Below are 18,728 nucleotides of genomic sequence, written 5' to 3' on the forward strand. Positions count from 1 at the left end.
TAAATGAAGCCTATCGACTTTGGTGGAGTTAAAATATAATTTAAAGTCAGATTCATGAAGAAAACTGCTCATGTTTCATCATCGTAACTACAATGCATTTTTAGATGAGATGCCCTTGCAATGAAAACGTCTAAATGATTATCCCCGTTTTAAAAGGATTTTTTTTTGGTTTATATCCGGAGTTTTCGTTCCTGATATAGCGAGAATATTAAATAAATTTAATGAACTTGGCTTGCCATAAAGTAGTGTGTGTAGTGTAAGTGGTTTCTTCCTCTGATCTGAATGTGTTTGATGTCATGCTAGGCTACAGGTGGTGTACGTCTATCCACTAATTATAAGCGCAAGCTCGTCGTAGTATAGCTCAGTACCAGTTCGACCAAGAAAGGCTGCGACTAATCGAAATCAAACGTTTCATAAATAGTATGTTGGACTAAACCAAAGGCTGTACAAACCCGACCTCTGCTAGCAGCAGGTATTTACGAAACCTTTTAATTATTCCACCAAATTGGTGTAGCCTAACTCTTCAGTGGTAACATCGTAAAAGAAAATGGTGTATTCTTTGGCGAAAGTCAGTAACCCTATAACTTAGCCTAAGTTGGGCCTATGCTAGCTCAAGAATGTTAACACTAGAACTTGAAGTAGAAGCTTTTAAAACAGTTCAGAAGTTTATATCGTTATGCTCTACCAACTTGTGCCTCAAAGCATTATTTTCCTTTAAAAAATGGTTCATCAAACATTGTGTACAAGCTCCTAACGTTAGGGTTTAGGCCTTTGACAGGCGTTAGCCTAACTAAGTTATAAGCTTTAGGTCTAGATGTCGCTATGCCTAACTAGCAAGGCCAGGCCCAACTTAGGCCTGAGCTATGCGTAGGACTTCAATGTGTGAAGCGTATTCTAGTTATTGTTATTGTGAAGCGTATTCTAGTTATTGTTATTATGACGTCACCCATGGCTCGCGCATTGGTGGTTTGCGCTGTGGTGTGGCGGGATATAAATCACACGCAATTAGAAGCGTATCTTTTGTTTTAAATGATTTGGGGTTAGAAGACAGCCAAACTGGTTCAAATTGGTTGAGTGCCCATTGCATATGCTCATCTGCATATCAGGTTGGCACTCAACCAATCAAGAGTTTGGTAAGGGGTGAGTTAAAAGTTTACACCAATCGGGTTCAAGGGCAGAGCGTGTGCCCTGTGCAACGCGTCTTAATTTGTTATTTTGGAATCAGGGGTTTAAGTGTTTCATAAAGACATATCGAGGAGTTGAAGTTTATCTCCCGAAGTCTACAGACGTAGAACAGTAGGCTCCGTAATTTATATTTACGTCTGTAGACTTCGGTCTCTTTACATTTTAATTATCTAAAGTTACAGTTTTATTCAGAATCAATAAAAGAAGACATATATTATCCAGTACCCGCTTTTCCTGATTATTTCACGTTTCACGCTCGGTTCTACGTTATCAGTGTAAGGCCCGGCTTACCGTTCCCGAACTACCTAAAATAAGCCTTACAAATGTATCTTCAGATATGTATGCTTAGGACTCTAACTTTAAAGTATCATCAGAAATGTAACAATTTTACTCTCTAAGGAGAAGCTTAACAGTAGTAGTAGGCATACAGTACTACTACTACTAGACTAGTTGTCTATCAATTACTATGAAGAGGCTGGGATCGACTTAGCATCTTAGAACTTTCAGAAAACAACCATTTCCAATTTTATTTGAGTTGCTTGTAGCCAGATCGTTGGTCTGTCATGCTTTTAAATGTTATGTATTGCTTAAATTTGACCATTGGTAGTTATTTCCTTAAATATTTTCTGTATGTCATATTTGCAGATCACCATTAGATATCAGATCAGCTCCAATCTTTGTACGGGAAAAGCTTGAAGAAAACCAACTGTACTATCATGGGGAAAAGAAACAGACGCAAGCAGACACCTGATGAAATTGCCAAAGCAGAAAGGAAAGAAATTTTATCAATATGTAATCAGATTTTAGAAGGTTGGTATTTCTGATTAATCAGAACATAGCACCAGTCCCCCCCCCCCCCCCAAAAAAAATGTTTTTGACTTTAATCTTGATACTAAATGAAAGAAATCCAGAGATATTATGTAGATATTGTTAGCTAAAATCAACGTGCATTTTCACATACGAAACGGCTGTTTTTCACTAATATGCAAATTAGGTGACGTGTTCAGAGTGACTCTTGTTGTGAATGGTATGAAAACGCGACAATATGACTGTGTTGAAGGCCAAGCCACCAGTGTACTATATACTACACAGTATCCTATTACTAACGTACCTGTAAGCCCTATCACATACAGTGTACTGCACTGTGCGATAAACAACAAACGTTGCACAATTAGTGCCTGAAATACAACGGACATGCGATTGAGCAATTTGGCCACAGAAGCCTATATGCGTTCAGGTTCACCCGATTGGCTGGCATTCAGTATTGCCTGCTGCTCCGGCCTGGCGATAAATGCTAACAAGCTTGTGTGTCTGTTTCATGCCAGTCCAGATTTTCCAAGCGATTGGCTGGCATTTCGTCATTGACTGCTGCTTCGGCCTGGTTATCATCGTCGTCAGATTCATCCGTTTCTAGCTCACACATATAGGGTTCTATGTCTCCCTGAGTTGGAAATTTGAAATCCTTATCCCTTCCCAATCCCCATCCCTTGCGCAAATGAAAATAAGTTGAATTACAGATGTGGTTTATGTGTTCATCCATATTGAGTTCAGGATCAATTCTTACTCCAAGATTGTAGACTGATGTTTTATCGACAATATTAATGTTGCATTGACTGATGGCACTTAGAAGGGCACTCATTACAATCTCATTAAATCATGCTCATTAAATCTTGAATGTTTCAAAATGAGCCACATATGAAGCAAGGCAAATTGTCTGCTTAATGCACCATTGTAGGCAGGATAATCTCATAAACTTGTACACAAACCAAAGAATAGAATGAGTGCATCTGTTAATAGGAAATGGACTAAACTTGTATCATTCTACAGTATCAAGAATAAGAGTCAGCTACTTAAATGCAAATAGTTAAAAACATGCCATTATATTGATTTTAGCCCTAATATGACAGGTCTCATAATCCAGAGTAGACCAAAATGCCTAAATGTTCTCTAGATATATAATTAAACTTGCAACACACTTTAAACAATTATTTAAAACAGCTTGGACCATATTTCTTTATGTGTCTGTTACAGCTTTGTGAAAACCATTTTGAATATATCATTGCAATAGTTGCAGCAAGGAGGTCCTTGTAGAACCTTCTTGGTTGCAGTACATTGACTGAACAAGACAGCTTAAAGGCATTGAAGAATTGCCCCAAACCGTGTGCGGCCATCTGAAAAAGTTAACTTTCTGTTGCTTGCAAGTGACGTTTTGTTCATGTAGCTACAAAATGCAGACAGTACAGTAATGAAACGTGATACCTTGTTATCTTTAGCTGGACCTGAGATGTCCATCGCTGTATTGTTTGTACACTGTGCTGTGGGTATTGACTGCAGCTGTATGTACTGACTGTACACTAGTGTCTAATTACCGATGGTAGCAAGCTGTGTGTGTGTATTTTCTGGGATCGATAGTGGTGTCTAACACTTCTGTTACACCTCATTCCAAACTAGGTCTGATTACCGGCATAAGACGTTTCTTTTTGCGCGAATCTTCACACTCTTTAAATCGTAGAATGTCAGTACCAATATTATGTTTTTGCTGATCTTAAATATTTTGCATTCTTCTCTTGTTTTTATACTTTTAAAAAAAATATTTTTTACTCTTCTTGTGAATGTAGTTTTATAAATTGCATGAGGGTATGTATTGCTTTTCTTCTCTTCTTTTCATCCACTTCTTTTCCTCTGTTTCTTTTTCTTTTCACATTTTAGTTGCAACTGGACCAACCCCACATACTCAAGCCAAGCAGTGGGAAGAATTTACAGAAATCAATAATCTTGTGAAGAAAATACAAGCTAAACAACAGAGTAAGCCTCTCTACTAGCTGTCTATCATTTTACTCCCCAGTTTCTGAAGTTTCTGAATTTTGAAGTGCTGCTGATATCACTTAATAAGGGATCTGTCATTCACTGTGTAGACAATTGAAATGCATAAATTTATAGACTTTTACTGATAAGTTTGGTCGTAGGTTGATATAGTATGTGGCAACCTATGGCAGATAAATAAGGAAGGTCAAATCTGTTGATGACTTTGGAAGGCAGTGTCTCAAAGACAGTTATGACATGACTCATCAAACATGATGTGTGCGTAGCGAACGGACGCTGGTCAAACCTTTTGGCAACCTTAACACTCATATGTGTTAAAAATTTTCAGACGCAATGCAATGATAATCATGTGGCTAAAATACTTAATGTATATAATATCATTGGAGTATTCACTGATTTGATCAATTGATGTGAAATGACAGATATCCTTATAGTTTTCATTAATTTCATACCACCACTTAATATAATTTGCTATCTTCAACTTAGGTTTTCTAAACTGTTCACTTACTTTGTTTATTTGTACCTAACGTTTTGTTTGACAACTTCATAATAATATGTGCCTTTTTGGCCATATCCCTGAATTTTTTTCTGAAATTACTTGACATCAGACAAGAGAACAGACCAATTATGGAAAATTGCATTTATACAAGAAATTTTGTCTCTTGTCCACCTATAGTACTAGGTAGTATTCAATGTGGCAGTTGAACATAAACTTCTATTCTTACATAGAAAAGGAAAGTTGGAGTATTAGCTCTCAATGTAGTGAAATGAGGTTGTCATCCTTTTCGATTGCATAATATAACTACAGTTTGAAAGGTTTGTAGTCTTTTATCATAACCAAGTATTTCTTCTCACAGGACTCTACAACAGTACACCATCATGTGTGTTAACTTGTCACACGCACATATGTACCCAACTGTCTGTACAATTCAAACACTTTCTCCCGGGACACTACATTGTGCCGAATCCACACATCCCCTTGCTGTATCGCATGTGTGGAGCCGCTGTATGGTGCACACAGCCTAATTTACGATTTACCTCTCAGGTTACCATTTATACACCTAGGTGAAAATGGTGTGCCTCTACCAAGGACACATAATGATCTAGCAGGTACTGTAGTCGATCTGGGAACCCTGAGCTCACCATGGCATTGCCTTAACCACAACCGCCTGACCAAAACACATAATAGCAATAACACTGGAGTACTAACAATAACAACAATGTTACAATGCTATATACCTGAAATGTTGACAAGATTCCATTTCTTGGTTTTTGTCTTATTTAAAAATAATATATTATGTTTAGCAACTTTTCATTTTTGTGCTATTAGATGACCAACTCTTTACAACAAAAAGAGGTGACCATGTTGAAGCATTCACAACATGGGTAAAGGAAAATGGAGTGTCGATGGACAAAGTGAAAGTTGCAGAATACGGGGAAGAAGGCTTTGGTCTCCAGGCAACAGATGACATTAAGGTACTGAATATGTAGAATCATTCTAAATCAAATATATATCAGATATTTTAACTTTTTTTTTTAAATTTCTTTTGAGGTTCTAATCAGTTTGGAAATCCTGAGCAAGGTATTACACCTTAAGATGTAAAGCTCTTCAGTCCTTGATGATTCATAAAGTTTCCATGCAAGACTAAAAAGAGTCTTTCCTTTCACTGCTCTGATGTGTTTCCTGTAACATTACAATATGACAGAATATATACACTGTAGGAGAGATGTGTAGGTTGGTGAAAAGAACAACAGCTTTAGGTTTGACAACAAGATATCATTTGACCTATTTCAGGGTATTTATTTATAATAATGCAATTGGAGTTTGATGTAAACAACAAGTCGCCCTCCGGACAACCTCCTCCGTTGATTTTGGTTGTCCGACAAAATTAGGTCGTCTCAGACCACCGGACTACCATTGAAAATTAGCCCTGTGTTGTACAAGTCCGTCAATGAAGTTATTGGAGCGAGACTTACAATCACAGTGTGTCAAGAAAAAGGAATTGTTCACATTGCTGTCAGATTCTAAAGAGACAATCTCCACACAAACAGCAATTATTGAAATAGCATTCTTTCTGTTTAGCAAGTTGTTTTCCATCCATACTACAGTATATATTTGTACTTTGTGGTGAAATTTTATATATAAGTCTTTTCGGCAGTTTGAATGACCCTTATGTTATAAAGAATAATTCAAATCATACTTTTAATTATATTTCCATATTTATATTTCCCTCCATTCAACAGGCTGATGAAGTCTTTTTGTGTATTCCAAGAAAGATGATGATAACAGACGAAAATGTTAAAGCGTCAAATTTAGGTTAGTGTAAACTTTGACTTATTGCTGTCTTACATACTTTGTTGACCAATATGCTTTCGTTTAATTGCCGCAAGTTTAAGATCAAAGATCAATCCTGGGTTAACAAAATCCTCACAAGTTAGAAACCTTCATCTCATACTGCGTCAAGAGTGAAAACTATTTGGATAAAACAAATTTGTTTGATGTTTGATCTGCCGTTATATGACTATGTCGCAAAGTGACATCACAAACTTTCTTAAAAGTTGTCGGTTTACAGAAAGAGAAAGTGATTTGAGGATGTATAACCATTGGTGAACTTGAAGAAGTTGGTTGCATTTGCAATGAATACAACGCTCTCCACAGCTACATTGCAGTAAATAACTGTATAAATTTGTTTAATATGTTGAGAAATCCATGAGACTATTTTTTTTCTCAAAACAAACATGAAGCCCTATCCTAGAACTACAAAACTGTTATTTTCCGATGTACCCAGACCAAGCCTGTTCTTCATAGAATCAAGTTGGAGTTGATATTATCTTTAAATACTAAGGCTTATTGCACTTTTTGTTGAAAGAAGAATCACAACACAGTGTCCAAAGAAAAATTACATTTATGATGGTTACTGCAGTGGATTAAGTGCAAAACATAAATATATCTATAAAATAGTTTCTTCTGTCTGAAGAAAGCTGTAGTCATCGCAGACCATGGACAGTCCGATATCAAATCAACTCTGATTAAGAATGTATCGAAAATCTGATTCGGGCCAGATTATCCAGCTAATAATGAAAACAAAGAGGTTCTGGCTGGATTTGTGTTTTGTAGATCCAGCAAGAACCAGAAGCTTTCTCATATCCTGATAGAGTGGAACTACTGTTGAAACAAATCAAGTTAATCAACCAAATATAAAACAATAAATATAATTATGCTTTTTATAGTAAGCAACTACGTACAGTTTAAACAGGCAGTAATATTTGACTGATTTAATTTCTTTTAGATCAGGATCCTGATCAAATCGATGGGATTTTTTTTTTTTTTTTTTCCAGCCCAACTCTGGCTTGAGCTGGAATTAAGAATTTGAAATTGATTTATCCCTACTTTTGATGTCTCATGTTACCAGATGCATGCTTCGACCTGAATTTATCTTCAATGGTTGTGACTGCCTTGAAAAAAAGAAATTTCATAAAAGCAAACCATGGTATCATTTTTCAGAGCCTTACAGTCACTGATGAATCTCTGTTTTGTTTATCTTTACCATTCAGGTCCATTAGTAAAGAGTGACAGAATACTTTCCACAATGCCACACGTCGCTCTTGCGCTTTTTCTACTAGGTGGAAAGGTTACCGAAGAGTCTTTTTGGAAGCCTTATATTGGTGAGCTATTATTAATTGTTATTATTATTATCATTGGTACCTTTGGTTGTAAGCAACATTTGTTGGAGATGTAATCAGTAAAAGAATTGCATTGAATTGTAGGGTTTTCATGATATCATTAGAAGTAATGGTGGGGTCAGATAGATTTAGAAAGATTTTACTAAAATTTGAAGGACCTCTGGAAGCTGTTTATGTAGTTGTTAGTTTTCTAGAAACCATATTTATTTAGCCTACATATTTTCCTGTTTCCTTTTGGTTTACTTCAGCCACTCTTGTCACAACCAACCACTCCCTCTTTCCTTCTCCCCTCCCCCTCCCCTCCCAAGGGGATACTGATGAAGGCTGGTTCACTTTTGATAATTTAATTTTGTGTGCTTCCATATGCCGTATCCATTGGATACGACATATGTCCATTGGACAGGTGTATTATTTTGCAACAGTGGGTGCATGCATGAGATACATGGGTAAGATTATTCAACTAGAAGTGATTAGATATAGGACCACTGTATGGTATTGGCCATGGGAAGGAATCAGTTACAGCAGGATAAAATATGGCACATCCTTAACGATCGTCTCTTTCCTACAAAAAGAGTAAAAAGTCAGAATAAAACAAAACTGTTGTTTCCATAATGAACAAAACGCACAGCGTCCTGACAACTGAACAAACAACATAACGAAGGAGTCACTTTGTGCAATGCAATATTGAAAACAGTTTCTGCAATAAATCATCGTCGCTTCTCCTGCAGATCTTTTACCACGTCATTACAGCATGCCGCTTTACTTTAGTCCGGAAGAGCTTCAATTACTCAAAGGATCACACACATTTGGTAAGATTTTGTTTTCTTGATTTTGTCATTAAATTCTTTATGAAACAGCATTCTTCCAACTAAAGTGAATTGCTCTATAGGTAAATACTTTAGAGTGAATTTCTATGTCTACCCTCCCCTGCCAAACAAAAAAATTCAAACATACTTTTTGGGGTGGTTTCGTTTGTTACCAGTTCTTGCAAACATATGTTATAAGTCCTACTCCATTCGCTGAAAGCTGTCTATCGTGGTGGAACATGAAATAATGATCTATATCCTAGCCGTGTCTTGTTCTTCATGCTATGGAATCTCAGTATTCCATTCTTTTGAAACTTTGTAGAGATCTGTTCTTGTAGTGTTTTAAAATAAATATTGTATACTAACTATTGTCTGCTCCAAATAGATGAATTTGCCATGCAGGCTATTCACCTTTGCCATGCAGGCTATATACCTTTGCCGTGCAGGCTACTAACCTTTGCCGTGCAGGCTATTCACGTTTGCCGTGCAGGCTATTCACGTTTGCCGTGCAGGCTACTCACCTTTGCAGTGCAGGCTACTCACCTTTGCTGTGCAGGCTATTCACATTTGCCGTGCAGGCTATTCACATTTGCCGTGTACGGAAAACTTAAATTTGATGTCGCGCGTCGAATACGTCTCAAGAAACCTCCCCTGCTGCCGCGAATATTTTCGTTCATATTGAGGATTCTTTCAGTTTTGTCATCACCAATGACTCTGCTGTTAAGCCCTGCATCTGTATTACAATGTTGTCTAATGCCTTTCAAACTGCAGTGTGGGGTGTGGGCTTCCCATGGTTGCTATACAATATACTGCACTGGTTACGCTATACCCATTGTACATGTGGTGAGTACTAATATGACACGAGTAAAGCTATGTTAAGAACACAGTTTCTTCAACTCACCAAAAACTCTAGTTTCCCCAAAGAGAGGCATTATCCAAAGAAATATTTGAACAGGAAAGTTATAGAACTATGGTTTCCAGTTATATGTATGTTATTTGGTTGATGTAATTAAGTTTTCCCTTCACAAAACACTCTTCTGAATTTTTTTTTTTTTATCTTTTCTTTGTGAGACAGGCGAGGCCCTTAAGCAACACAAAAACATTGCAAGACAGTATGCATATTTCTACAAACTTTTTCAGGTGAGTGCTGACTTAAAAATTGTTCGTATAAAGCATTTTTTTTCACTTATCTTTCCAACTTCTATGACCTCATTGTTGAATTTGTGTAATATGCAGTAATCATAGTGTGAAATTGTCATTGTTAATTTGTCCACATTATACGAACTAATTTTTGTGCAAAGTAACAACATCCCCCTCCCCCCACCCTTCCCCACCCCCTTCAAGCAGATATACATGAGTAGAGAAATGTTTTGTTAGTCTACTACGATTATTGAAACCAAACACAGGATTACCCTTGAAACTGAACACTATCGTAGCTGAAGTATTAGACAGGCATTGATTCATTTGCATATAAAACTTGGGGCTAGTATTTGTGTCTTCTTTTTTTCCTTCTTCTTTTTGGTAAAAATGGCTAATCACCAATTTATTTTCTCTCTTTTGGAAAAAGAAACAATACCTTGTTTTTGTATGCGACATATAGTACAGATTGAATCAGTAGAAGACAAAGAGGATCCCTAAGAAGTTGTAATGTTTGATATGTTGAAATTTAAATGATGAAACTTATTAATCCAAATGCTCTACATATAACTATGTTATCCACTGAGAGAGACTTGGACAGTAGTGCTAATTTGTTCCATGGTTCAGCTATCGACAAGTTCTTTGATTATTCATTTCGTGCTAGTGTCAGGCAATCATCTTGATCAGTTTGCATTGTTTTAGGACGAGACAATTAGTGACTTGTTAAATTTCTTCTTACTTTTTCAGACCAATTCTGGAGCATCCAAGCTTCCCATCAGAGATCGATTTACATATAATTCTTACAGGTAACTTAAAAAATGGTTTTACTGTTTGTCTAAATTCCAAAAATCGCTTCAGGGGATAATCTATCCAGTATTGCATAACAATATACTATGCGTAATGGTCAATTGCTATGCAAAGTGGAGAATTGTACAGGAGCTTTACACACAGAACCATAGAACCATTTGTTTCGCCACAGACAAAATTTTTAGTTTTGAAAATTGCAATGTCACACACCTTCAAACCCTAAATTATTCCCTGGGCTTTTTGTGTTGCATCTGAAGATTTTTGTTCATTCAGTTACCTCACTACACTGCGATCAAGTTTCGTAACTGTCCAAGTTTTTAACCAAAATAAATTAAATGTCCAACCGAGTTGGTTTGATTCAATGCACGACCCACAAATACTGAATTCCCTACTTGGCAATTCAAACCAGATAGTTTGACCGGCATGTAACATTATCTTAAAGGGGTTAAAAGACATTCTCTTTTATATATGTTCTTCTGAGTTTCTTTAGTTAAAATGTGTTATTGGTTCCATTACCAGAGATGTGCTCAGGAATTTTTGAGTGCCGGGCAGATTATGCAATAGTGTGATCCACACCCTGGGAGAGGGATCTCATGGTGGGATACCCCCTCCCCATTGGACAAATTTTGCACATGAAGTATGCTTGGGTGGTGCTATTTTTCCTATTCTGTGCCATGCATTCTCCCAGATTTTGGTTATGGTAAAATGTGTTAAATTATCATCAAAAAAGTGCCTGGCGGAAATGTTTAAAATACTGTTTGTGCTGGGCGGCATTCAGAACTGCTGAAGTGTGAGCCCATCCCTGCATTACGATATATGATTTGACTATCTTTTCCTTCCTTCTAACAGATGGGCAGTGTGTACGATCATGTCGAGACAGAACCAGATTCCTGATTCATCTGGGAGTAGACTCCTCACAGCTCTCATACCTAAATGGGACATGTGCAACCACGCTAATGGAACAGTAAGAATTACATTATTCATTAACGTTCTCAAAGAAAAGAGAAAACATTGTGAAAGGGATGAAAATAGTCTAAACCCTAAAGAAATCTGTATCACATCGGGAGGAAGGAAATAGAAAAGCAGTCATCCAACTCCCATCTTGATAGCTTGCTCCTTTGCTGAGATATATATTTCTCACTCGGGTTCTATCAAATCTTGTCACTGGATTGGTAATAGGTTCGACAACATTAACATGAAGTTATAGTAATACAGCCATATGTTAGGGGGTGGGGGGGGTGGGGAATCCGAGGGTGCATGCTAGTAGCTGTGGCTGTCCAGCAGGCTACATGAGATGAACAATGGAAATAATTATTAAGGGGCAGTAAACAACGTTCATGTACTCTTGAAAAGCAATGTTTTTTTGCCTTCCAGATTACAACCGGTTACAACTTTCAGAATTCCACTAGTGAGTCAGTGTCCGAAAGAGACTTTGCGAATGGCGAGCAGCTCTATATATTCTACGGTGCTAGACCCAACGCTCACTTTCTACTCTACAGCGGGTTTGTGTATCCAGAGAACGAACACGACACGATAGCTATCCAACTAGGAGTCAGCAAGAACGACAGACTCTACGCAATGAAATCACAGATACTAGCCATGTTACGGATGTCAGAGTAAGTCATAGCGACGGCTGTAGACTCTATGCAATGAAATCACAAATACTAGCCATGTTAAGGATGTCAGAGTAAGTCAAAGCCAGGGATGTAGACTATGGAATGAAATCACAAATACTAGCCATGTTACGGATGTCAGAGTAAGTCAAAGCCAGGGCTGTAGACTCTATGCAATGAAATCACAAATACTAGCCATGTTACGGATGTCAGAGTAAGTCAGAGCCAGGGATGTAGACTCTATGCAATGAAATCACAAATACTAGCCATGTTATGGATGTCAGAGTAAGTCAGAGCCAGGGATGTAGACTCTATGCAATGAAATCACAAATACTAGCCATGTTACGGATGTCAGAGTAAGTCAGAGCCAGGGATGTAGACTCTATTCAATGAAATCACAAATACTAGCCATGTTATGGATGTCAGAGTAAGTCAAAGCCAGGGCTGTAGACTCTATTCAATGAAATCACAAATACTAGCCATGTTACGGATGCCAGAGTAAGTCAAAGCCAGGGATGTAGACTTTATGAAATCACAAATACTAGCCATGTTACGGATGTCAGAGTAAGTCAGAGCCAGGGATGTAGACTCTATGCAATGAAATCACAAATACTAGCCATGTTATGGATGTCAGAGTAAGTCAGAGCCAGGGATGTAGACTCTATGCAATGAAATCACAAATACTAGCCATGTTACGGATGTCAGAGTAAGTCAAAGCCAGGGATGTAGACTCCATGCAATGAATTAAAAAATACTAGCCATGTTACGGATGTCAGAGTAAGTCAAAGCCAGGGATGTAGACTCTATGCGATGAATTAAAAATACTAGCCATGTTACGGATGTCAGAGTAAGTCAAAGCCAGGGATGTAGACTCCATGCAATGAATTAAAAAATACTAGCCATGTTACGGATGTCAGAGTAAGTCAAAGCCAGGGATGTAGACTCTATGCAATGAAGTCACAAATACTAGGCATGTTACGGATGTCAGAGTAAGTCAAAGCTACTGCTGTAGACTCTATGCAATGAAATTATTCCAGCAAAGTTGCTCACACTTGTCCTGATGCAGTAGCACTAATACTGATATGCCAGGCATTGTGGGAATCTGCTGTGGATACTAGTTCAAGATTATGTACTTGTAGCCCTGCATAGAACCTTATACTCATTACAAAAGGGATTTATACTTTTTACTCATCATAATACCAATGCTGCCGTACTCATACTGCAAGTCTGTAAAGTACTGTATAACCTGAGCAATGAATCCACGCAGTCAGTTTAGTCAAGAACATTTTTGTGAGATATCATTTCTACAAAGTCAAGAAGTTTTACCTGGATATTGATATCCAGATAAGGTGTTTACATTTAAAATGTGCAATTTTTATTTAATTGGAGATTACCATCCCGATGAGTATGCTACCCTTCTTCCATACACTTTTTCCTAATCAAGTACTGTACCTGTTCTGCAACTTTTAGACTTACTCCACTGTTGATCCACTCTGTAGAAATATGAATTATTCCTTACACATTCAGGACCATGTCTATGTAGTTTCATGTTTCTATTTTCTTTTGGTGTTTGCTTTCTCAGACCCTCGCACACGTTTTATATCCAGAAGAGCATCGAACCGATATCAGTCGAGCTGTGGGCTTTCCTTCGAGTTTTCTCCATGGACGAAGGTTTGCCGGAGATTCCGTTAAGATGTTAAAAGTTTCACCGTAAATCATTTCAATGGATAAGCATCAGGCATCAGACTTTTCCCTTTGACATAAAAGTGACCATGCTCAAAGTGAAATCATGTGTGACATTATCAAACAAAAACATGTGGCCTGTATGTTCAGCAAGGAGGGATAATGACATTTAGGAGTAAATCAATCGAAAGTCACATTTAATCTCCACAATAAATGATTTGGATAAAAAAGTTTAGTGAGTTCGGTGAGAGGAAGCGAGTAACTAAAAAGCAGATCGTCCTTGCCTGCTGTTGTATACCATTACAGATGCGATGCATGCCTGCGTCCTTGTCACGTCATTAAAATTGGAAACAGTCCAAACTTGTCGTACCTTTAACAGTTGGTTACTTCGCAATGGTCGTTGCAGCAGAACTTAGCCAGTGCAACAGCACAGTTGTTTGAACCAGAATCTAGTTCTGAATCAAGAGTATGGCTCTTCATTATGGTTCTTGAAAGATTATCTTTCATTTTAGCTAAAGTCCTTTAAAATTGGAACAAACCAAATCCAGTGTCCACCCCGCCCCCCCCCCCCTCCTCTCCCACTACATTATCCTTCTACCACAGTCCTAAATCCCTTTCCTACTGAATAAGACTCTAAAGTGATGTAACATCTCCTAGTTTAAATGTTCATTCCATCAAAGCTCCACGTTTTGGTTACAGCTTTTATTTCTCTCCTTGCTCAGAGCAACTCAAGGCACTATTGTTAGGACCCAGATCGCAAGAACTGATGGCGAACCTGATAAGACCGAACCGTCTGGTCAGCAAGGAGAACGAGAGGAAGGTCTGGTCTTTCCTCGATGTACGTCTCAGGCTTCTCCATCAGCAGTACCAATCGACAGAAGAGGTAGGCCATGGAACTACTCTAAGAATAACCTTCTTGCCAGAAATTTGATCAGACCTGCCAAGTATCATCAGTCAAAAGGAAGATTGCAAATTGGTTGAAATGAGACAAATCTGCTAGATTTCTTAAACTTAAATGAATATTCAGTAGTGAATAATTCATTATGCTGTTTGATAATAAACATTATTGTTGCCTGGACACTTTCCATAGTAGATTAATTACATTCAAAAAATTCAAATCCAGTTTTCTCCTCAAGCTGTATTGTTTATTGTAATTTGTGGAGGTCAAATGTCATTTTGAGTTCATCAGAGGTGAAAGTCTGGAGACCATTTAAATAGGATAACTCAAGAAGGAACTTCTCACTTACAGTCAACAATATTCAAACCTAGAAAATATTATGTGCAGTGTTCCCACTAATATTCTCATTTTAAAATGAGGCTAGGAATCACTAAGCCTGTTGGCTTTCTCCCTAAAATAGCTTATACCTTGTTAAACATTTGACCCTATTGCTATGTGGAGTCAATATACAGTGGCTGTAATCTTTGATGCCTAGAGCTAATTACAGTTTCTTTCTTGTTTTAAAAGTGAATTGCCTTGTCAGCCAATTATTTTCACTATTAATTCCTTTCTCTTTCTTTCTAATTCAAGAGTATTCAAGAGGGACCTGAGAGTGACAAGCTAAGCTACAACTCAAAACTGTGCATGAAGCTTAGACAGTGCGAGAGGGAAGTTCTCCAGAAGGCGATTGACCATATCACCCTCCAGAAGCTCCGGGTGGATGATTTAGCCGAGGACGCCCTCTACTACACCCCAGAGGAGACGGACAATTCGGCCCCGGAGCCTCCTCTCGCCAGCGAGGAAAACAGCGACGTCACATCGACCAACGAAAGTCGCAACAGCGGAGAGTACGACCTGGACGTGAACTCGGAACCGGAAGAGCAGGATCTAGGAAACGGGGAAAACACGTGCGGCAGTAGCGTCAAGAGCGACACGGAGAGTACCTTAACGAACGCCAGTGAACTCTCTCAAGTAACGAACGATGACACCGGTCAATCGCTAGACCAGAACCACAACCCAGACAACAAGAGGAAAGACCTGCCAACGAAAGTTGAACCATTGTCAGCAGAAGACGACATTGTAGAATCCAAAGTAGACGAGACCAAGTGCAATGGGGTTAACTCAGCCAAATCAATTGAAGAGTAGTCCACAGTTTTTTTTTAGTTTTTTTTATGCTGATCTTCTTTTGTACCAAGTTCTTTTCAATTAATTCTTTGTATGACTTCATTCCACTTTGAGGTGTATATTACCTTGCCCGATATATTACGTTCCCATTCCGATATGGAATTCAAACATTTTTATCCCACGTATCAGGACTTTTAAAAGAGTTGTTCAAAAGAGAACTGAGGCATTCCTTTCGGTACATTTTGTGTAGAAGTTTATTTACATTTCCATGTAGCATAAATAAAAAAGCACTAAGGTTTTTACACAATTCTTTCCTTTTTTAGTTTGGGTGATTATAGTTATAACGTAATGTCCACAACTAAGCACATTTTAGTTACGGAGTATCATAAATCTGCTGAAATGAATAGGATCAAGTTTTTTGTATCAGACTGGAACCATTTAAAATCTTCATTGAGGTATATTGATTTGTTCCTACAAATATCTTTTATAATGCGAGTCCACATAGCATATTTTGTTTAATTTATTTATGTGATTTATGCAGTATATATTGCAGAATTGTTCAATTAGCCAGAACATTTTGTCTGTGAAGGACAAAATACTCTAAAGGTTGGCACTTGGCAGTAGAATACTTGTGTCTTAAAACCTTAGTTCATACAACTAGTATTTGAATTTTATATTTCAATTTGAGAATGGGTTTTTTGTTTTTGACCAGCAGTATGGAATATTTTCTTTATCCGTGTTTGAAACAGGAATGTCCTTTCAAGTGTCGCATTATCGGTGACTTGAAAATCCCTTCATGCAAGAATCGGTCGGAGAAACACATATTTATCTGTATTACCATTGCACTTGATGTAATGCATCTATGTACATTCAAGAAATGACATCTGTCTGTCTGTCTACCTGTCTGTCTGTCTGTCTACTTAGACATGCTACATTTTGTTTAAAATAACAACTTAGTTTTTAACGAGTTTTTAATATCATTTCCAAGTAGTTGACATTCCATCGGAATATTCCAGTGTTTTAATTGCGGTAATGCAACATATGATAACATTTTGTGATTTTCATATTAATTAGTTAAGGAGTGACTGCACCAACTCATACTTTCCTTCCATTTTTCCCTTTTGTTTTCACTATGACATAACCATCGTTAACCAATTAATCATCACTTGCATACCATGCAACATATGAGAAAGACTTTGCTCGTTTATGTTAAGGAATAAGTAAGCTGTTGTATTTTATGTCCATATGTCTAGTTTTAGTTAATCATCCCTTGCATACAATGCAACATATGAGAAGACTGCTCGTTTGTGTAAAGGAATAAGTAAGCTATTGTATTTTATGTCCATATGTCTAGTTTTAGTTACCTCAGTACAAATCATCAATACTGGCTTCAGTTACGGTACAATCTTGTATTTGAATTTCTATGTACTCGTTCCAAGCACTTGTGTAACATTTGAACATCTTGAATGTATTTTAGATTATATTTGAGAATATTTTAAGATGATATTCAACTTGAAAAGAACAAAGACATTTTAGCCCTAGAGGGGGGATTCAAACCAATGACCTATGGGTCACAAACCCCTGTGATCTACCAACTGCCCTTAGTCGGTGATAAATCCCTATGTAGCCATTTGTTTGCCAGGTTATCAGTTAGAACAGTAGCTTACATACTAAGGTAACAAGGTGTCACACTTCCAACTTCATTTCATACATGGCAATGTATCATGGCAATGTATTCCCAGGCAATGGCAGAAAATGAATTCAAGAGAAATTCAGCGTTTTATTACTTATATGAATGAGTAAATTAATAAGGGAAACTGGCTGGGAACTTATATAAAGAATGGGAAAAAATCAAAATACTTCGGCCAGAACAAGGTTCAAACCTGTGACCACAGGTTAACAAGCCCTGTGTTCCACCAACCTCCCTCTACTTGGTGGTGATTTCTGTTTAGCCATTTCTTGCTGGGGTTTCCAGTCAGAAATAAGGTTTTTCTCAAAGTTATGTTTCACTTTTCAGAATTCTCAGCCATGCACCTAGTTCCAACTGTGTTTAGGAAAAAGTGTGTCTTGCCAAAGTTGTTATTGAAACGTATAAACTTTATAATACCGTGATATCTTTTAATGTGTCAAACTCAGTAACCTGATAAAGCTCCCTTCCATAAAAAATTGGAAACTTTGAGAAAATTTGATAAATGAATTTATAGTACTTTCTTTGTTAAATGATGTCATTTAAATAACCATCAAGTGATAAGACATGACCCACAACTCAGTTATTGATTACATTATGCCTGATTTTATCATTCCTTCTTTGGTGAAAATCATTCCTTTCCATATGTTCTCATTTGTGTCTGCAAGTATGTTGTATGTCTTGTCATGTATGTTCCATAGTTGGCCATGGTAGACATCTGGGTTGCTGTTAGAGAAAAAGTTGGGGGGGGGGGAGGAGGGGGTAACAGCAACTGAAGAAGAGATTACAAGCAAAGGCTCTCTCTCACGTTGGCGTCATGTGATCCTGATACATATTCCCTCATAAGAATCATTGCTGTGTAATGCATTCCAACAGTCTACTATTATCTACAAGAGATGACAAATAAACTGAGATCCTACATTTGGTTTCTTTAAAACTTATTCTCTTTATGTTGTAGTGACATGTTCAGCATAAGTATTATCACACGCAATTTCATATACTTCCAAAGACATATTAACTTCCACAACTGATGTATCTTATGTACAATATTTAGTGAATGAACAATCGTTAGCAATGGCACCCACACCACCCCACCTACGCCCTCCCCCTCCCCTCGCAAAGGTTGTGCCAAATCCAGATTTTCATGCATTCATGTAGTGTAAGACCTGTCACCTGTAGATACTAAGAAAAGTCACCCAGGAAAATACCTCGGCACGAAAAACGTACCGACTGATCCTCTC

The 18,728-nt window shown here is 37.6% G+C and overlaps 1 protein-coding gene across 2 annotated transcripts; it reads left to right on the forward strand.

The window, feature by feature from the left end:
* Nucleotides 1-305: 305 nt before the first annotated feature.
* LOC139971953 (actin-histidine N-methyltransferase-like) lies at nucleotides 306-18,408 on the forward strand. 2 transcript variants are annotated; one of them, XM_071978809.1, is made up of 14 exons: nucleotides 306-529; nucleotides 1,831-1,995; nucleotides 3,895-3,990; nucleotides 5,339-5,484; nucleotides 6,253-6,325; nucleotides 7,564-7,674; nucleotides 8,421-8,501; nucleotides 9,574-9,638; nucleotides 10,383-10,441; nucleotides 11,292-11,406; nucleotides 11,817-12,058; nucleotides 13,638-13,726; nucleotides 14,461-14,621; nucleotides 15,267-18,408. In XM_071978809.1, the coding sequence occupies exons 2-14, from the start codon at nucleotides 1,902-1,904 to the stop codon at nucleotides 15,819-15,821; spliced, it is 1,887 nt and encodes a 628-aa protein (XP_071834910.1). In that variant the 5' UTR covers nucleotides 306-529; nucleotides 1,831-1,901; the 3' UTR covers nucleotides 15,822-18,408. The 2 variants fall into 2 exon arrangements, with proteins under 2 accessions (XP_071834910.1, XP_071834909.1); XM_071978808.1 differs by having other exon boundaries at nucleotides 307-472.
* The last annotated feature ends 320 nt before the right edge of the window (nucleotides 18,409-18,728 follow it).

Source organism: Apostichopus japonicus, chromosome 8, assembly GCF_037975245.1.
Source record: "Apostichopus japonicus isolate 1M-3 chromosome 8, ASM3797524v1, whole genome shotgun sequence".
NCBI classification, from domain to species: Eukaryota; Metazoa; Echinodermata; class Holothuroidea; order Aspidochirotida; family Stichopodidae; genus Apostichopus; species Apostichopus japonicus.